A 22,389-nucleotide genomic window follows, 5' to 3' on the forward strand; every position below is an offset into this window, starting at 1 on the left:
GCACAAACAAAAAGATATCTCAATTATTCGCTAATTTGCTGAATTCAATATTGGTGCCTAGTTTTGGTTGACTAACTGCACTTCTACCTCGGCGGAGTGACGTAGGTTTAGAGAGAGAAACGTCTGCTCTTGTGGTGTTTATCTAGTCTTGTGATTAATATTTGATTCATCCATGCGTTCTGCTGCCTCATCAGACTGAAATCTCCAGGAGCTGGAGTCTTTCCCTGCTGCAGGAGCGTACAGGTAGTTTATTTTGTTGCGGTGATCAATAAATGTTACGTATTTCCTTATTTGAGACTCTGGAATAAAGAAAATATGTCATTTTGATCAAAAAGACAGGTGCAGTCTTTGAACTTCAGAGAATGAAAATTCTTATCACCTACGCATGATTATGTTTCAAATATCTATCTAACATAATGACATAATCAATAAACAGTTACATTCATATTCATCTGAGAATTCATTAGTTCTTCATCTCCAGCTGAACGCATCAAAAACATGTGAACTGGTCTTTGACTTTAGCCGGAACAGTTCTCACACACCTGTAATTATTGATAACTCCCAGGTGCAGATTGTAGAGGAGTGCACGTTTCTCGGTTTAACTCTCTCTAAAGACCTGAAATGGGTCAAAAACACTAACCGGGTTGTTAAAAAAGCTCGTCAGCGTCTCTACTTTCTACGTAGACTTAGAGAATTTACCACACACTCTAAGATTCTGCTTAATTTTTATCGCTGCACCATTGAAAGTTTATTTGTTGGTTCTGTGACTGTGTGGTTTGGTAACACCACAGACAAAGAGAGGAGAGCTCTAAACAAGGTGCTCCGCTCTGCAAAGAGGACTGTGGACTGTGAGCTTCTTGTTCTGGAAGTTCTTTATAAATCCAGACTTTTAAACCGAGCACTTGGAATCGTCAATGACTCTTCTGGCCACCCTGGAAAAGCCTTGTTCCAGCTTCTTCCTTCTGGCAGAAGATATCGTTCGCTGAGATGCAGGACATCTCGATATGCCAGCAGCTTCTTTCCACAAGCTGTTATCAGCCTAAACAGAGCACTTTAATGTATGATCTTGCACTTTATTGAATCTGTTTCAGTCGATCGATTTCACAGTGTCAATTGTTCACTGTTCTCTTTGTTTTATTTCTGTACTTTTATCCTGTTTTATTTATGTACTTTTTAATTAATGTTATTTTATGGCTGTACCTGTCTTGTGCACACTGGGGACTTTTACAAATTTATTCCAATGTGGTTTTACTGCAAATGGCAAATAAATGAATCTGAATCTGAATCTGAATCTGAATCTTCTTAAATGTTTGTTTGATTCATAGATATCAATTTTCAATAACATACTTGTCATTCACCTCACAAGTGACGGTTGACAAGCAATCAGCATTTGTATTTGTAATCTGTGATAGATAAATGTTTCATCATATCAGAAATGCACACATTATACAATACATATTCAAATGAGCAACGTGGAAGTTAAAAATTAATTTCCTGATGTGTGGCGTTCTTCCATTCGTTCTTTGGTGTCGATCCCTCACTGGAGCCGTCGCTTCATTCTCACCTGTGGGTTCGCGATTCTTGGCATCACGCAAGTACCGCAGGGCACATTCGTAATCGCCCAGGTGGTAGAAGGCGATGCCGGCTCGGTACATGGCCTTGAAGTGGTCCTTCTGGTGACTCAGCACCTTCAAACAGTACTCCTTCACTCTCTCGTAGTTTACCAGCTCGGACTGCAAGAGGCACGCTGGGGAGAGACGAGACAGGCGACAGGTCAGCGGTTTGAAAAGTCGCTTCCAACTAAATAAAGACATTCACTTTTAAACGTTTGCAAGATTTGGTGCATTCGAAACACCTTGAGCGCCATCGAGTGAAGTTAAAAACGACAAGCAGGTCCCGCGAGTGAGAAACAAAGACGGGAGGATCTCATGCCGACATCCCACCCTGTGCCTTTTAATAGAGGCACCGTGAAACTTAGCCTCCACAGAGCTTCCTCGGGGGTGGCAGCGAGGGGACTATAAATAGCCGGGACTAACGTCTCACAGCATGGAGAGAAAAGACAAAAAAAAAAAAGTGGTGCAAGCAGTTTGAGCCCTGGGGCAGGAGAGTACCATGCTGCTGTTGAACTCCACATGCAAAACAGAGGCTCAGTGGAAAGAAATGTAGGGTTTATTCCCCCGACTTATGAGAAGAAGGACACCAGGCCTACACTGTGATGAACTACAGCATGAAAGTACACTTCAATCGGCTGAGTAAGTAACAGTCATCAGTTATCAGTCCTATAGATCAGTGCAGCTGTGAGATCAAAATAACTTCATTAGTAACGACACACACACACACGCAGCTTTTAGTCCGGCAAAAGCTTTTAAATGCCTGCCGACGGCTCAGATATCTGATCACTCAAACACCATTCCTCTGTTGATCGCAACCACTTCTACCTTTCTCCCACCATCGCTCTTTCCTTCCTATCTGATGATGCGTCTCAAAAATATTCCCCCCTCTTCTCAACCGTGCTCGTGTGTTTCACCGTCACATCCTGCGGCGCTCCTGGCCTGACTCCTTCCTCTCCTCTTTTCCCTCTGAGTCTGCCCTTGACACACCGACAGCTCCGTGAATAGCATGAGTCAGGGGCTGTGAGCTGGGAGGAAGGGTGAGTCAGGAGTGAGAGACGGAGCGAGAGAGAGGGAGGAGATGTGTACGTGTGTGACTGTGAGCGTGGGGTTGAAGTCGAGGAGTGGCAAGACCCGTGGGAGACTGGAGGGCGAGAAGCCGGGAGACGGTGTTAAAAGCAGTTAGTGGCTCTCAAGTGGGGAGCAGGAGCCAACACTTAGTGAGAAATGGTCGAGGGAGGAGGGTTTTATAAAAGACACGCACACGCACATACACGCACACGCACACACACGCACTGGCCTTCACCATCAACAACTCTAACTATACATAAACACTAAATAATTCATAGTGAATATCAGGGGTGGGGGGGGGGTTATTTCTATAACAATCAATATGTTTTTTGGTATTTGGTGGTTGAAGTTGCACATGATGATGCAGTGTGCGTGTCGACGTATCGAGTCATTACCTAAATACAAAAGTCTCTTTTATTGACCTTTCAACAATGAATCAAACCATGTTTAATACTGGCGCCCATTGGCATTCCTTTCGACGTGCAAACGATAGATTTTTACTTGATCTATTAAAGTTTGTTTGTTTGAGTGCAGATTGTTAGTCCCAATACAGTCAATAATGCTGAAACATTCATTTTTGTTTCGCGTCTTTCCAGATCAAGTAGCGAGAAGGTCTGCGGTGTGAGTTCACTGACTCACATTTTGGTTAAATTTTTTTTTTTTTCTCAGATTTTTATTTCAAATATTACCACCAATTTGTTTTGGAGCTTCTTTTATTATATGTCCTTACTCTGGTGACAATAGAAGTTGTATTTCACACACACACACACACACACACACACACACACACACACACACACACACACACACACACACACACACACACACACACACACACACACACACACACACACACACACACACACACACGAGTTACAAGCCGGTGCACTAAAACAGCCCATCTGGTCCTTTGAGTACATTATCTGTAAGTGTATTTTGAAATGTTTCCTTCTGTGAAGCTCTTTAATCTGTATTGTCCTAATGAGAGTTGTCATAAGCGCCATATAAAATGTTCTAATTCCATCTTTGTTTGCCAGATGTACTCTCATATCCTTTAGTAATAGAAAGGAACAAAAGCAAGCCTGACAATCCTCTTATTTCCAGAGAGGCTCATGACTCAGCCCAGAGCCGAGTGGCAAGGTCGAGGCTGTCTCCCGTCTTCAGCGCTCATAAGTCTGCTGAGCCTGGTACAGTGGGATTCACCTCAGATACCCTCGACCTCCGCCGCGCACCTTTCTCCACACTCGTCTTCTTTATTTGTTTTTACAAGTGCACCGGCTACATGGAGACTCTCATGCCTGCGCGACACACACCCATCCATCATCGTCCTCCAGCAGTGGACGTGAGCAGAGCTTTCAGGGTATTCAGTTACAGGCCATAATTGCCTAATGGCTGATGCAGTTAGAGAGTATACGGACACGGACACACGAACACGCGCAGTACACATGCACTCAAATTCTCAAGATGGCACAAGATCGGCAGGTGACTGCAAATGTGTTCTACGTGAGGCTTAAACAAGAGTTGGACAGGACTTGACCACACAAACATAATCACTGGCAGATGACTTAAAATGACACCGGTCCAAAAGATAAGTGACTTTACAAATAGATTCAACCACACACACACACACACACACACACACACACACACACACACACACACACACACACACACACACACACACACACACACACACACACACACACACACACACACACACACACACACACACACACACACACACACACACACACACACACACGCACACACACACACACACACGCACACACACACACACACACGGTGCACAAGTGATGACTGGCCGGCTCCACCCTCCCGGCCCATTAGGCAGACGGATGGCATGCCAGAGGAAATGTAGAGTGTGGTGAGATGCATTAAGGGTGTGATAATGACGGGATCTTCGGCCCAGGTTGAGCAGGGACACAGAGACAGACAGACAGACAAATAGGCCTGATAAAACACTGTGCAGCGATATCACCGGGGCCAACGTGTGCCCATCAGTGAAAGGGCATCACTGTCTGAGTCCCGCATTAAAAAATGAGAGATGAGGCTGCAGGTGCAGAGATTAGAAAGTGACTCCCACAAATAGCCGGTTGTGAAACATTTAACATATATACGAAACAGAGGAACAGATTTTCTGCAACAGAAGGACTTTTATCTCTGCTTTTTGTCAACGGGAAACTGAAATGTTTCACTTCTGATCGCTGAAAATACTTTTTATATGTAAAATAAGGTCACGTCCTTTGGTTGGATGACCTGGATGAAATGTCATACTGATGCTGAACAATGAGAGGAAGAACAATGACGCACAATGACCAGCCATAACAATATTTCCACCAGGACTGCAGCACTTGCTGGTGTTTCCAGTCTGCAGTGGTCGGCCATCTATCATATATGGTCCAAGTAAAGAGAATAATTGAACTGGTACCAGAGTCGTGGATAGCTGACGCTCACTGGTTAAGAAAACTGGTGAGTGAAGCTCCAAACAGTGGCGCTACTGTTATGCAGACCACTGCAGAAGTGGAACAGATGACAGAACACGCAGGTCATTACAGGTTGCAGATGAGGTTGCAGAGCTGCTGACTCCTGTCCGCACCTGAAAGCCTCTAACTGAAACACAAAACTCGATCACAGACTGATGGAAGAAGTTGGCTTGGTTTGGCGACTCCTATTTTCTTTTATATCATATGAGTGACCGGTTGTGTACCTGGCCAGCACGTGGCACTAGGATGCCCGCGGGAATGAAGCAAACCCATTAATACAGTCTAACACGGTTTCAGAGCACATGTCAGACAACAGAGGAGTGAAAATAAGACGTCACAAAGGAAAGTATTTTGGAGTCAAAGATTGCGAGAAGCGAACAAAACAGAGCAAAATGGATAAGAGGGGGCTGAGAACGGTATTTAAAAATGCATTAATTCTTCCAAACCTCGGAGGTGCGGAGCAGCTGTCGAGTGTGAGAGTGTGAAAATGTGTATTAATGCATCTGCCTGCGTTCATGTGACTGTATGCTTGTGTTTGGTGTGCGGTGAGAAGCGTGGGGGTGTGGGAGTGGTTAACACATGCTCAGGAGCCCCGCTGGTTTGCCCGAAGCATCATTTCTGAAAAAATAAATAAATAAAATAAAACAGGCATGGTTTCATTTATCAGACAGAGTGCCAAAGCCTGAAAAGACAAAAAAAGTAAAAGAAAAAAGATAAACAGAGTTTAAAAAAAGAGAGGAAAACAAGAGAATCTGGAGGATAGAGATAGACAGAACAGCAATGAAATGAAATCCAAAGACAGCTGAGGGAAACGACAAGAGAAGACAAGAGATTTGTGTGTGAGCTTTCGCTCCTTTGTCACTTTCTTATCAGATTCAAAACATGAACAGGCGGCTCTCAGTTATTGCTACCCTGCCATTGAACAGAGACGTCAACTCCTTTTCTCACTTCTTAAAATAATATTTGTTTTCTCAGAGGCCTTCCTGTTTGTTTTTTAAGCGTGTGATTTTGCAGATTATTTCTTCGTTGTAATGGTTCCTGGTGAACCAAAAGTTAATAATTCATCTGTTTCAGAAGTGATAGTAGGATGATGGTCATTTTCAGCACGTTTGAACCAGGTATCGATTATAATAGTCCAAATTATTGTATTGCTTTAAGTTAAAATGTATCAAACACATACATGTTGGTTATAAAGACAGTCCTTATCAGAGAGGCAGGCATATGACGTTTAAATAAAACAAGGTAGATGTGTTTGGTCTTCAACTAGCCTAATTTTTTTTTGCAATATTTCTTGGGAGTATGCATTCATAGCAGCAAAAAGTATACGTGGGTTGTACCCAAACAAAATGATGCTTGGTATTTGCATATTTGGCAATTTTTTTTTTGTCATGCACACAACCCACATATTCAGCTTACTAATGTGGCGCCATTTAAAAAGGAAATAACCAGCATTTCTGATGGCATGAGATTTGACAAGAAGTATCGTCAAAACAATGCAATAATCCACTGAACATATATTTCCTTCCTGTTTATTCATCATCCCCTCAAAGAAGTTCTTACATTTCTTTTGCAGCGTAAATAAGTAGTTATTCTGACAGCTCACGCTCCATCAGACAGGCTTCTTTTTAAACTCAGAGAATGTTGTGGCTTTAATTTCAAGCCGGGGCTTCCCATTGCAGGTTCTCCCAGTGTGTGCCTGGCTTTTCTGCTTTTCTACTTCGAAATCCTCCCACAGTCCAAAAACATGCATTTGAGGCAAATTTGACACCAGTGCCCCACGAAAATGACCGGAGAAAGGCGGTGAAACAGAAGAATGAATAAACTGTGTTGCATCTACTTTACTCTTGGAGGCATTCCTTGCCTTTTCTATATGTTTTGAAATGTATTTTTTTGGGATGAAAAGTAGATCATTGTTCCCACTGCACGGCTGTAAAAAGGATAATTCACAGTAATTTATGGGTGTAAAGCATATTGCATTGGTTTTCTGAAAAAAAAAATAGAAAAGTGCCATAATAATAAACTTGATTTGTCTGGCAGGTGTTTGAGCTCAGCGTCCCCGTGGACTCGTGTCCTCCGTCCTTCTCGATCACACCAGCTGTGACACCGTCCAGCTCATTTAAAGCCACTGGTGGCCCTGCTCATTAGTCTGCTGTCCATCACCTTGTAATTAGTTCTGAGGGATGATGGTGATGGATGGAGAGACCCATCACTCATACTCTCTCTCTCTCTCTCTCTCTCTCACTCACCCACACATGCGCCTCGTTTTCTACAGTTAAGCTTGAAGACGCCTCCATCTTTGGACCCCTTCGTTTACAGCTCCTCCATTACAGCTCCCTACAATTCGAAGCCGAACCCTTTATCTCTTCATTCAATGCAGCCTCTTTCAACAACGTCAAACTGCTGCGAAGGACTGATTTAAAGCGACAAATGAGCCGTGCAAAATCATCATCATGAAATTGCATGGTTCGTGTGTTTTTAATGCCAAAAGTGATCCTCCACGGTGACGTCCCAGCTCTCGGACGGTGCGGCCGGCCTCTCCAGGCCGACTAAGAATAGCTCCACCCAAAGCATTTTTTGAAAACGTCTTTTGCAGAGAGGCGTGGCCACAGGTCAGCGCTCGCTCTGTCATAATGGCTCGTCTGCTCCAACACGACACAGCATTTAGTCCACTTTCATCTGCAGCCAGTTGCATTATAGTCTGTCTATTTCTTCTTCTTTTTTTTCTCCTCTTTTTTTTTAAAATCTTTCTGCAGTTTTGGGTCTCCATTCAATCTCGTACAGTGGGTCACATACACTGGAAAATACAGTATTTTACTTACAGAAAATTCTGCTTCATCGTCTCCTGCTCCTTCTTTGTCTGTAATAAGCTGGTATCGACTCCCTCATGGCCCTGAATTGGATAAAGCAGTATAGAAGATGGATGGATACATGATTGTGTCCATCTTGTATGTCCTGAAAAACGGCTCTAACTAAAATGTACAATTAATTTTATAAAACTACACTAAAGGTTTTCCTCACATAATTGTGCGATTCACATGTGATTAATGATGTTTTCTACAATTTTTTTTTCTCTCCAGATTTTCTGTTTCTCACCGAGTTTTCAAGTCTATTTACTGAGCTGTGAAGCTAAATTTCTCCTTGGATCAATAAGGTTTGATTTTCTAATCTCTTCTTTTGAAAGCTGTCTAGATGAAGCTGTCAGTCCCAAGATGCAGCAAATGACAAGTTCTGAATCATGAGGTTGGCAGCTCTTCTATATCACTCAAACTGTGACAGAAGGATTATAAAATAGGCTATTCCCCTCTGAAGAAATATACATAATGACTTGTGTGATTCAGTATTACACAGAGGCAGTAAAAGCTCATCTTGTCATTAAATAACATTTCGCTTTAAACAAGCCGAGCAGATGATCGCTTTGATTGTGTGTCATTGAAGCAGAAGACTAATGCAGCTCCATATGGTGTTAAAAGAAACCTCCATAATTGCTCTATCTTATGGCTCCTCTATGGCTGCTTGAGTCTCTGAGACCACCGTCGGGCCGCCCCAGTGGGAGTAATTTCAAACCAAGAGAGCCCAGGCCAGCCTCATAATGAGCATGTGACTTTGCGTTTTGAATAAGTATTGCAATTTTTCAACTCTCCAGTGATGTGCATTCATTCTGATTTACTGCATGACATGGAATAAAGGATTAGTTTAGTAATTTAGGGTTTCATTCATTCGGGTTTCTGCCTAGAATAAGATGCGTGGATCGATATCAGTCAAACAAATATGTTTATTATAGTGCTCGTGGAAAAGGAGTTACTTAACATCTGCTGAATTCCTGTTAGTAGATTTTCATTGTGATTATGGACAATTGATGGCTGCATTCCAGGGCAACCTTTTCTAATTTGGAATGGGGATATTGTTATGAACATAAAATTCTTGAAGTGGCTATAAAGTGTCACATCTCAAGGGGAGTAGGGACACTCACTGTACAAACGTGTCCCTGTGCAGAACCCAGACCACATCTGTCATTATAAACGGAACATCTCATCAACTTTCTTTTGACCAACTGATTTTTCCAAATGGAGCATTTCTAATGAAGGACATCCTGGTACTGGTACCACAATGATAAGTACATAAATTGAAACATGTGCAAGAAAATCTATAACAACAGTAACATAATACAATGAGTTTAACGGAATGTTGTGAATTTAAGCCTAACAGCAAAGACGATCAAATCACGTATGACTTATATATAATCGCAAGCACGGGTAAAGGGACTTTGATTCATATATCATCCTACAGTATTTCTGTGGTGTAGCAGTAAATAACCATGAAGACTTTTAGTCTTCATTGAATGTCAATAATTATTACATTATTTAATCCATCTAACAATGAAAGTGCAGATTTGTGTTTTTACAGGTGGCTTGTTTGTAGTCAGCCTTAGTGGTGCCGGAAGAAACATTTGAACAAGAAGTATTAATTCACCTTTTTTTTTTTTCATCCTTTGTGTCGAAGCACCTTAAGTAGCTGCAAGTAGACAGACACACTATAGTGATTTGATTCTTCAAAAGCCAAATGTGTGTCTAAAATGCATTTGTCCTTATGTTTGCCAGTCTCACAGCATTAATGGTGCTCCTCCCTCTACAAGTCCCTGGCATGTTGGTAACCTCATGACACCGACAACCGCTGGGAAATCAAACGTATTTGCAAGGATTACCCTCGGTGAAACATTGATCCTGCGAGTGAAAGCAAATCAAGGAGGCACATAATTCTGTTAGATCTCACAGAGAGTGAAGTTGAGAGGAGAGAGAAAATCCTCATTGTTTATTGTTCTGATTTTGTTCCAGAAGAGACCAGAAGTTTCAAATATAAAGCTTCAACCACACACTCTTTGTCTTGTGCGTCACGAATTTCCCGGACGTGCTCCCGTCCCACCTTAACGTTGTTTAATTTGCACTTTTGCTCACCCTCCAAAAATAGTCCTGACTCAGGATTAATGCTCATCTGCTTAAATATTTATACAAGCGAAGAAGCTATTGCCTTGATGATTTGGCCGGCATGAAGCCATTTGATGCACTGAACCGTACAATTTCCAGTATTTTCCTCTTGTGGGGGATTGTTGACACCTGTAGAGGAAATGAAGAGCGCTTTATGTTGCTTTGATTTTATTTAGCTCATTTCTTGCTGATATGTTAGTTGTTTTGTTTTTTTTGTTTTTTAAATCTTGTGTCTGGAGGCTAAAGTGAGAATCCAGGACTTTGCAGGTTGTCGCATCGTGAGTAAAAACAGGCTTTCAAATGGCAGATGAGTGCAGTTTAATAAAGCATAAAAAAGACACTGATGAGGTTTTATCTTGAGTTGAACTCCCTGGCAGGGATATAATTTTGTTGCGGCTGGAAGCCAGGGCCATTATCAAAGCGGTGATGTCATCTGCGGACACAAGGCAGACTCTTGTCTGGTGCTCAGCAGATCTTTGGCCTCTGGCTTCTGCTGCTGTCGGGCACCGTCTTATCACATGTGACCAAACAACGCTCAAGTCAAACGCCGCAGAGTGAAATCGACGCTGTGCTCGATCGTGACTGTGCACTTTCGTTATTTTCGACCTCTATTTGGATCACCGATGTACAATGAGAGAAAAGGGTTCAGTGCATTATGAACTTTAATGGCTAAAGCTTGTACTTGAAACACTGACATCAACATGTATGAAGAGTTGAAAGTCACCAATACATCTGACAGTCTTTAGTTTGTGAGAGGAAGCCAGAGAACCAACAGAAAACCCACAAAGGTCCTAAAAGCACATGAATAATCCACAAAGAAAATCTCCACAGAGTCAAACCAGGGCGTTGTGACAGTGTTACACCCCCCACTGAGCCTCAAGGTGTCTGATACTCGTGTCACAGTTGTTTCACACCAGCCAGGCTTCTCTCGCGATGCTCGTCAGTAATCCTTGTGGACCTCTGATCCACTCAGACCAGCAGCTGGTTTGTTCTGGAGATCCGGCCCTTCAGCTTCTCAGGCTCGTTGCCTCGTCGTGCCGTCAACTCATCAGCCTCAAAAACTGCTTGCTGTCAAACACATTTCACTTTTTGGCAGGTGCTGCTGTCCCGTTAGGATGAATCACATTCTCCCTTCAACGTCTTTGATAGATGTTGATTCAAATTGTTGTCCTTGGAATATATTAAAAGTGTAGTAGTATTACACACAAGCACACACAATGAAGTTAATCTTTTACAAATCCTTATTGAGATGTTTAAAGATTTCAAATTGTATTCTTTTTAGAGCTACATTTACATTGTCTTATATTGAACTCGCCTTAGTGTAGTTTGTCAAAGAGGTGCACTCACAAAAACTCTAACTGGGCTTGTGTTTGTTGATCACTGTCTGTTTTTGTACATAAATCTGAAGAGACAAACAAGCGAGTCTTTGAGAGTCTTTCAGGTGAAGCACTGCCAATTATGAGTGAAATAAAAACTTTAAAAAAGAACCCGAAGGCTTTTGAAAGTTTTAATCTTTGTTTTCTCATGAGGATCATAACATTTCACTGTGGAAAATGAAGCTTATGGGAGCAGAATAGAGGCAGTTCAGGTAAATATAAGAGACTCCCTCATCAGTCCTAATTTCTCCTGAGACACTTACTGTGATCATTTTAACTGTTGTGCTGCGAACAGAACACTTTGTCTTAATGACTCTGTCATCTTCACGCTCCAGTTCGGCATTTTTATGATCTGATTCCTATAAATGTACATCCTCTGCAACAGCAGCCTGGGGTAAGTTTTACCGGCAGAGCTGTTCAATCATTGAAATTCTCCACTAAGAAAGAAAATGTGGCTGTTACTTTGTTAGTAAACCAAAACGTGTGTGTGTGTGTGTGTGTGTGTGTGTGTGTGTGTGTGTGTGTGTGTGTGTGTGTGTGTGTGTGTGTGTGTGTGTGTGTGTGTGTGTGTGTGTGTGTGTGTGTGTGTGTGTGTGTGTGTGTGTGTGTGTTTGTGTGAAATAAAAATGAAAATGAAGGTAATTTTTGATGGTTTTCACATCAGAACACTAAAACACAATTAGATGAACACATACTAGTTAAGTGGTGAATTGAGAAAAAGAATACTGATTACACAGAGGGCACAGGATGTGCTCATTATTTGTTTGTTTAATTACAAAGAGTGAACACTTTTGATTTAATGCAAGAGTTTTCAAAGCATGAGAAAACGATCCTCCTTGAAGAGACTGAATCTCATTGTGCTCCCAAAGTCTCGCGCCATCTTTGGTTGAATGACCAATGTGCTCCACATTAAAATACGTTATAACAGCTGATCCCAAAGAATAACACTTCATCTGCTCGTTAGTTGCTTTCATTTTGAAAAATCTGTTGTCTGTATATGTCGTCTGCAGTTGTTGTAACTGTTACACTTGTGATTTTTGCACTGAAGATATCTGAATAACTTCAGTTTGCCTCCATTACATGTCCCTTAAATTAATGTTTTCATCAGTTTTCTCCCATAAATAGACTTATAATTGCATTTGTCTATATTTTCCAGCTTGAAACAACCTTGCTGGGAATCAAATCTGTCAAAGATACTTCACTGGCCTGAGTGCTGGATCAGCAAAACAGACTCACCGCTGCCTTTACATCTCACTGCCGCCGCAAACATGGTTTAACAAGGACGAGTTTTCAATGTCACCCTCTGGCAGGGCATGTAATAAAGCATTCGCTGTCAGGTTAGAATCGGCTGAGCAGGGAAAAGTCCCGGCCGACATGGCTTTTATTTTCTATCAGTGAGGAGATGAATTTAAACAGTTTCATCTGCCCTGTCCAGCAGAGCACAGGGTTTAAATATGAACGAAAACTTCAGTGAATTCTCATTACTGATGGCTTACAGAGGATAGATATTCTGGATTTTGCAGTCTATCTTCCCATTTCACTCGACTCTCCCTCTCGCTCTCTCAGGGTGTCGGGGAAGGGTTTTGTGTTTGAGCCATGACTTTCAACTACCGACCAGCTTTGACAGACACGTTCAATTTATTCATTACTCCACACAACTGTCAGGCCACATCGGGAAGGATTTCATTTGAAAAGAGGAACGAGAACTTGGGCAAATGTGTCACAAACATGTGCTCATAGGAAAATGTGAGCCACATGTCAAGATCATGTATATATCATGAATATATAACTACAGGATGAATACAAATCATACGGAAATGACAAAAACCCACAACTTTACTCCTCCATTCAAAAAGCAATCATATTTGTATGTCTCAGATCACGATTCAGGTTTGTTATCATTTCGACTGATACACTTTTAAAATGTTGTGCTGGTCGACCGGCCGACCGACCACTCATACAAGGTAAAAATAAAACAAAATAATTGGGAGAAATATGTTGTTAGTGACTTAATAATGTAATGAAAATGTTTCTTTAAATAGTTTTTATCCCCACTATTGACGTTATGACGCAGCGACATCTGTTCCTTTTTTAAATACAAAACCACCGTAGTCAAACTCCCTTTCATATGTTCTCCAAGCTGCAGCATGTAGTGAGGTTCACCCTGGTATTATCAGGAAATCATCCATTGGCGTCACCGTGCTGCCATTAAATGAAACAATAAAGCTATTGTTCCGTGTTCTTTGTGTCCAGCTCACCCTGTGTGATCTCCCGCTTTCCTTCCTCCCTGACAAACGACCGAATCTTATTTACTGTTGTGACAGGAGTAATATGAGCCTGTCAGAGTTATGATATAAATCTGTTTGGCCTGAATTGGATTTTTCAGTGCGGTTGGGGGGGGGGGGGGTTGTTGGGGGGGTGTCAACAATAGAAATGCAGTTCCAGAAATCCTTCCTCTGACGCTCAGAGGTCACAGAAAAAAAAATGTCCTCCACTTCTTCCTTACTTGCCATTCTCCTTTACAGTGATATAACCCCCCCCCCAACTCCCGTTTTGTAATCCTTCATATTCAAGACCTCTGTCCGGTTTCTCCCTTTGGTTCTTCTCCCTCCCCCCTCCCTGCCTGAGCCAACCCATCCATGACTTCTCACGAACCCCACTCTTCAGAATTCTCCATCTCTAAGCCGTGAGGTGATTCAGAGGTTCGGTATGGAGGACGGTACAGTAGGAGCTGTACAGTAGAGGGAGTGCCAGTCGTACCCCTGACAGCAGCGCCGCGCCATCTGCAGCTCTGGCACTCCACGGTTTCATGGCTCTGCTCTGGCCGTCTCTCTCTCTAACAGCAGACGTGCATGCACAGAGGGAGGAAAAACACCAACCAAACCTTTTCCCATCCCCCCTTTCTAACTCTTGTATGGCAACTCTCCTTATCCCTCTACTGTACCAGCACACAATAGAAAGCTTATTTTTTGCTGTTGGAGCACCGAGCAAGTCTAGTGCTCCCAGCTTCTTACACAACCTTGGTTTCCCCTCATGTTAACCCTTCTATCTCCACCACCGACCGTTTCTTCTCCGACTCGCTCTTTTTCTGCTCTTTATCTCATGTACTCCACCACGTCCCCTTGTGACTGAGCTGGCAGGAGATGAAAAGGGGGGAGGATTTCTACTCGATCTTTCCGTCGTAAGCACGCATTGACTGTTCTCCATCAGAGCAGGAGCACGGACTGGTAAAATCACTAGTCTACTGATGTTATTCTGATGTGGCCCCAACCCCTCCATATATATCTGACTGCACTCGGAGGCCGCAAAGTCTGAGGAAGGAAGTGAGGCGAGGGCAGGGCTTGTGGAAATAAAAAAAAAAAAAAAAGCTCATTATATTTTGAATGACCTTGCGTAACATATGGTTTGAGGATAGGAGTTGTAAAATATTCTATCGCAATATAATTTTAAAGGGGTCATATTATCAGTCTTGTTGGTCCAAAAACATTGTCTTTTTATTGCCCCAAATCCATATATTGGAACATTGGATCATAGGAGCTGCATTCAGAATCTGCTGTGTCTGAATGAGAGGGACTGGCTCCGCCCATATATGCCCTTCTTGGGAAGACGAGGAAGTACTTCCTCTCGTGGTGCCATGTGCCAGAGCAGAACTGCCTGATTGTGGGAGGAGTCAAAGGGAGGGCCTACCTTGATTGGGATTGTCGTGTTCTGCTGGGTGAACAGTGCAGTCCAAGTCATTGCACTAATTTCTCTCTTTGAGTAAACTGTGTCCAAAAAGCTTTTCTAAGTATTTGACGGATGACAGTGGGACATCGTGGAGAGAGGCGACTTAAGAACAATTGTGGGGAAAACTACAATAGCAGTAAAGTCATCGAAATCAGGCAGCATGTTTGAAATGTAATAATAATTGATGTATTATTGATATACTTAATTTGATTTATTGACATTAAGCTGATATTTTATGTTGACAAGAAACACCACTATTAACATATTTGGGAGTTGTTGTTTTTTTTTTTTCGGGGGTGAGATAACGAAAGAAAAAGCATTGCGCTATACTTTTATTTTGGTTTGATAGAAATGTGGTGGTGGTTTCTCAGGGCTGTACACCACTAAAGTTAAGAGCATGATCCACAAATTGTTGGACTGATTCATTTGCACTGTCATCTCTTTTTTATTTATATACAGGTATTTTAGAAAAAATTCCTGTGGTTTAATGTTAAACTCCAAGAAGTACCATTACATAAACAAAATGCCTGAAACTCATCGTGGATCTATTTAGAGTTGGATTTGTTAAAAGTCTTGCAATTGAATTGATCTGCTTGCACATTCCTGGGAGCAGCTTGTAGCTTTTGTCAGCACTCTTCTTTCCCCACAAAGATTTATATTGAGTTTATTTTATGTAAACAACAAAAGCAGGATGAGATTAATTAAGCTACAGCAGCACAGCTGGTCTACAAATGATAAAATGACAACTCGTGACCTGCTCACAGCTGTCAAGCAGTGTTGTGTTTTAAGCATATGATCCAATACGATAGCAGCTCCAACGTCTACATACAAAAGACTGTCCCTTTTGTTTGTTCTCAGAGATGAAAACTGTTTTTTTAATTTTCTTTCTCTTAACAGGTTTTTTTTAGATGAGTGGGTGGAAATTGCTGGATCATCACCACCGCCAGCTGAGCGACTGTGAGCTGCAGCGGTTGAATAAAAAGGTGGCCGTTGTTACGGAACAAACAATTTCACTCGCCGCCCCCCTGCTGTGTCTCTCTCAGGGCTGTGACTTATGACTCATTCGCAGATTGAGCCAGTCAGGAGGAACAAAGGGGAGACTTCAGAAGGAGATCTGAGCGGGCAGGAGTTAATGAAGAGTCAAGCTGATCGCTCTAGCGGCAGCGTCGCACCACCACTTTTATCCTCTGTGAACGTGCAAGTTTGAACTTATTAAAACTTCCTCCCAAACTGAAAGTGCGACTTTATGATCAATTTTTCGAGGAAATGAGCAGCGAAGCGGCAGACGTGGTTGTTATTCCTGCTCGAGCCTCACAGAGTGTTGATGGTGGGTGGATTGATGGATGACAGGCAGCCAGCCTCTAGCCTACATGTTGCACTGCTGTGAACTGCGACAGACACAGACGACAGCAGTAGAAACCTATTTAGATTCAGGCCTGCAGGGAGGCGCAGACTGGAGGTCTTCTTAAACAAGGCCAGGAAACAGGACGTTCATCATCCATCCTGGTGAGGACAGAATCAGGTGGTGATGCCACTGGACTGTTTGTCTCTCTGCATGCAGGAAAAAACTCATAAGTCACTTTACGAAACAACATTTGGTCTCTTTAATGCACTTGTCCACTTCCCTCTCGTGTTGTGGATCTCAGTTGTGAGTCACTACACCAATGAAGAATAACTTTATTTATACATCACGGACACTAAGTTACAAGTGCTTCGACAAAGCAGGTGGATAATCAATTAAAAAACAATTAAAAAAAACCAAACAAATACAAGTTGTAAACAAAAAGAGTGACTTTGATTGATGGATTAAATTAAAAAGAATTACCAAATAGTCCTGATTTTAAAAAAAACAAACATTTTGACAAAATCATTTGGTATTTTCACTGTCTGGAAATATCACTGATTGATGACTTTTGCAATATTTCCTTTACTTCAGCTTGATATAATAAACAAACAAAAAAACCACATATAAGCGTATGAGATGTTTTGTTAAATTTGTTATATGTTATATATTATGTTATATTTCTTGACAATCTTTCATTCATATCTTCTATTGCACCTATCCAACTTTGGGTTATACAGTATATGTCAAATAAATAAATCAGGCTGTAATTTAACTTTGCATCACTTTGCAAGCTTTTCTTACTTACAGAAACTATAGATTTATTGAGCAAAGGCATTCCATTGCCGTTTTACTGGTCAATGCACTGCTCAGTTTAAGTATTTCAAATAAAGATGGGTAATTGAATTCATCATAAAACATATTTCAAACATTCTCTTCATATGGCTTTGGACTGAATACCATGATTTGAATACTGAAATAACACTGTATATCGCTCTCAGCTCTACTTGATTAAATTTCATTGTACCTCATTGGATTTTCATTTCGACTGGAACAAGACACAGGAAAAGCTTGTCACCGTCGCAATAAAATCAAGAAGATGAAGGGCTCACACCAGCGAACGAAAAAAAGCACACTAACACACTCTCTTACTGTAAACCAGATCAGCAACGTCAGCATTGTGTACGGGAGGAGAAGCACTGAACACACACACACACACACACACACACACACACACACACACACACACACACACACACACACACACACACACACACACACACACACACACACACACACACAAACACACACACACACACACACACAGGTAAGAATGCACAAAGTAACACATGTAAGTGATGACACGTAATCACGCTCACATGTGTGCCTGGTCTTGCTCTCTTGTCACACGCCAGAGCCAAAGACAGCCAGCCAATCACAGTGCAGCTCCTCACTCATAACCACATTGACCACACTGTCTGTCCAGCACAACTCCGGGAAACCAGAGGGAGACGGCACGGCTGACTTTGTACCCAGTCAGTCTCTGCATGATTTCAGCCGTCGGCGACACTTTATAAATACCATTTTGTAACGTAATTCAATTGATTATAAAGACAGATTCTTTCTTGGAGTTAAAATGACCAAGTCGTCGCTGATTGAGCTCAGATCTTTAGATCAGCAGGGATAAACAACACAATGTTTTGCCAAATGTTTGCGACAATACATTACCACTGTCTGGAATATTAGTGGTTTGAGTCCAGTTGGGGGTCTTTCTGTATGTAGTTTGCAAGTTCTCCCTGTATGTGTGGGCTTCCTCTGAGCTTTCACAGGTTGAGGTTAATTGGAGACACTAAAAGTGCCTCTGGGTGAGTGTGTGTGTGAGCCTGTCTGTCTCTCTTTCTCCATTTTCTCTAAAATGGACTGTTGACCTTTTCAAGGTGGACCCTGCTCTCACCCATAGTCAGCTAGGGTCAGATCCACTGAACCGCGGCTCTAAAGTTGGATACAGCTTGGAGTTGGATGGACATAATTGCCGTCATTTAATTGGCCTTGTGAGGTTTGAGTTCTTGCCAAGATCTAACATGAATTGCTCTGCTATTGTCCAAAAAACAGAGGCACACAAAATGTCAGCAAGGCAGGCATGAGTACTGGTAGTTAAAAGATCCACTCCAAATAATGTATTTGCTATAAATGCACAATGGGATAGATGAGGAGGCATTATGCAGAGCAGACATCTTTAGCGATTGGACTGATTTTTCAAAACAGCAGTGAAGTGGATAATCAACCTGTACCTGCTTTCATCTGAAGATCAGAGCAATTATTCAATTTGCTATCTATTGGGATGTTTGCTGTTTACCGTGAGCACTCAGAGTATGAAAAAAAATCCCAATGAAAGACCACTACTTATAAAAACAACTCATTTACTGTTTGTTTTGTTTTTTCATATTTCCATAATTGAAATATTTTACACAACCATGCTCAGCCACTTATGATCACTTTTCATTTTTTTTAATTCATCATAATTATTTGGGGATGGATCACACTTGATCGTCCATATTAATCTCCATGATCTCCCTGAAGTGCCTATTATTCAGTGCCTATTAGATTGTTGAAGGAGTAGAAAGAGCTGGTTTTAAAGACTCAGGGCTGCTCATGAAAGCAAGCCAAGGTTGGTGTCAGGCCTTTTTGTGCGGCTTCATGTGAGCGCCTGTGCCCTCACTGCAGTTTGAAGCATCGGCAAGGAGAGGGCATGAACAGTATTAATACAGCAACAGGGAAAAGGCCCGGTGATGGTTGCCATGGTGAATATGACCCCCTGTCGTGTTAGCACTCCCCTCCTCCTCCTCCTCCTCCTCCTCCTCCTCATCATCATCATCATCATCATCATCACCCCTTTCTGTTCCACTGCTCTCTCCATTTCCTCTCCGGGCCTGTTTTTCATCTTTACTGCTTTTCTTTATTTTCTGTTATTTCTGTTTCTTCTTCGTCTTCTTCTTCATCTTCTTCTTCTTCTTCTTCTTCTTCTTCTTCTTCTTCTTCTTCTTCTTCTTCTTCTCCTCCTCCTCCTCCTCCTCCTCCTCCGCCTCCTCCTCCTCCTCCGGGCTCCAGACAACTTTGAGCACTGCACAACCAGCGACCTTCAGTGCATCATGTCAGGGCGGCCGGTCGGCGTTGGGACAGCAACAAGATGCAACATCACTGCTGCCGTCACGTAACACTCGCAATTCAGAAATCACAACATGTAACAGGAGATACGGGGTCTAATTTGTGACGTGATGTAATTGCCCGAGTGCCACTATGCGTCATTAATCACTATCATCATCAATTCTCTCTGGTTGTCAGGATTCATCAGCATCTGCTGTGCATGCCGGAAACTGGAGTCACACATCAGGATATCAGTGGGCTTATCTTATTATCTTAAGCTTAATATCATCACAACACAACCGGCAACCTTATTGAAAGTGAGTTATTATAGATTGTCGAGTGGCCAGAGGATGAATAAAAAACACACACAATAACCTAAACAATAAAACTAGTTAATGTAGTAAAGAAAATATACTGTATGTCTGAGGAGTTCCTCGTCATTACACTGTTCAGACAAGTTAAACTATATATAAGTATGCGTGAGTATACGCGTATATAGATTATTTGTTTTGTGTAAATGTATTTTCATTCATTCTAAATGTAATTATTTATAGAGGTTGTCAACAAGGGGTTCATGGATGGATATGTGTATATGGATAAGGGTGTACCTTTGTGTGTATGTGCTTTGCAAAAATGTTTTTGATATCTGAAATGAATGAATTAAAAAAATACGAGAAAGTATTCTCGTTATGAAAAGCCATCTTTATAGCTAGAGTAAACGATAATATGCAAAATATATTATCAGTACCCATTATGAAATATAATAGCCAGTGAAATTCAGACATTTGGATCAAACCTCTAAAAGAGGCCAGAAATTGTTTTCATATAATTGTTGTTTAAAGTTTACAGGAATGGAAATGAGCTGAAAACTCTATTGAATTGAGTTTCTTGTCATTCTATACTGCACTTTTACAGCAGTGGTCTCAACCTGAGGAATTACTAAACTGTCTAAAATCAAAAACATCCAACTCTCGGGAGAAGAGTTTTTAACTGCCTATAGATCCCAGCAACTGTAAGCAATAACATCTCACCATGTGAAAATGTTTCAATAGTCATTATCATCATTTAACTGAGAAATTATATTTGGTGCAAGACAAAGCATGTCCAGCAGGAGGAAATGAGGGGATCAGGATGTGGTTGCAGCTCCGTGAAGGAGGCTCACTATTACTATTTAAAAAAAAAAAAAAAACATTTTAAATGACAGTAGTCTTCACAGTCCGTTTAAAGAAATCCTAGATAATATCAATATCTCCACTTTAATGCTGATCAATATTTTTTTTTTCAATAAAAGCTGACGCACACACACACACACACACACACACACACACACACACACACACACACACACACACACACACACACACACACGGGCCTCGTCTCTGAGCGGAGTGCTGTGTTTTCCAGTTATGGCTTTACAACATGTAACATCAGTCAGCCAATTACAATGTGTTATTAGATCTCAGTACAAGCAGGCTGCACGCCTATTGACTCACTGCAGCTGATGAGATTTACTCATTAGGTATCAAGATTTGGTATCGAATGACAAGACGCTTTAATAGCATCACGGTCAGCATCTTGATTTGTGCAGAACTCACGTCGGCATTAACCAGTTTCAGATAAACGAGCCATCATGATGCATCAGTAGTTAGCGCCACATTTGGACAGTCTTTTTTTTTTTTATTCATGTAGCAGGGAGGTGTAAACCCTGCATGAAAATTGGATCCAGGTTGAAAAACGCCAGATTATTCTTCTGTCAGCAAATCAATTGGCAATAAATATAATATCGCTTTTCCGCTCTACTTAAGACCATTATTAAACTTAAATCGGGGTTTCTGGGAATTAAAAGCTGACAATAAGCCAACGATGTCCTATGTTTCAGTTTTCATAGGAGTACAGAGAAATTTACTGACGAGGATAATTAATGTGAAAATTTTCACCAGCTGCAGCTTCACTGTTTACAGGGATTCTCCAAGCCTTGTTGTTATAGATTGCATTATTTCACATGTAGCTTATTAACACTGACATGCTGTAACTAAGAGTAGTAGAACAGAATAGAATAGAATAGAATAGAATAGACTAGACTAGACTAGACTAGACTAGACTAGAATAGAATAGAATAGAATAGAATAGAATAGAATAGAATAGAATAGAATAGAATAGAATAGAATAGAATAGAATAGAATACTACAGTGATGATGTAACAGTGATGAAGAGCCCTATTAGCCCAGCCGGTAGTAAGTGGTGCCATACACTACACAGCCTTACATCACCTCTCTCCTTACAGCCCAAGTGAAATGTTGATGTCACACCAGACATGAACTTGTCTCATGCATAATATAAAAAAAAACCCCAGGTCTGCATCCCATAAAACATGAAACTCATGACCTTGATTTTATTTATTCATTGTCTTTTTTTTTCTTCTTTTTTAAAATTCTTACAAATCAGAGGTCCACATCGATAATGAAGGGATGCTGGGAGCAACAAAGCACTGGCACACTGGTCGTTTTAAGGATGAGAAGGAGAGAAAACTCTTTATCTGGACTGAAAAATGTCCTAATGTTGCAAATATTTCAACCCCCCCCCCCCTCCATCCATCATGCAATCCGGCCATCTGTGTTGTGGTTGAGCACTCCA

General features: G+C 41.5%; 1 protein-coding gene across 1 annotated transcript in view; it reads right to left on the reverse strand.

Annotated features, from left to right (window-relative positions):
* The window catches only part of LOC308141793 (uncharacterized protein C19orf47 homolog), a gene marked incomplete at its 3' end in the record, with an annotated part of 31,718 nt that overhangs the window by 280 nt on the left and 9,049 nt on the right, over nt 1-22,389 (reverse strand). Inside the window, exon 9 of the mRNA XM_080512017.1 lies at nt 1,565-1,747. Coding sequence (XP_080368143.1) covers nt 1,565-1,747 — 183 coding nt within the window. The remainder of the gene's footprint in view (nt 1-1,564; nt 1,748-22,389) is intronic.

This window comes from Blennius ocellaris, assembly GCF_963422515.1.
Source record: "Blennius ocellaris genome assembly, chromosome: 2".
NCBI classification, from domain to species: Eukaryota; Metazoa; Chordata; class Actinopteri; order Blenniiformes; family Blenniidae; genus Blennius; species Blennius ocellaris.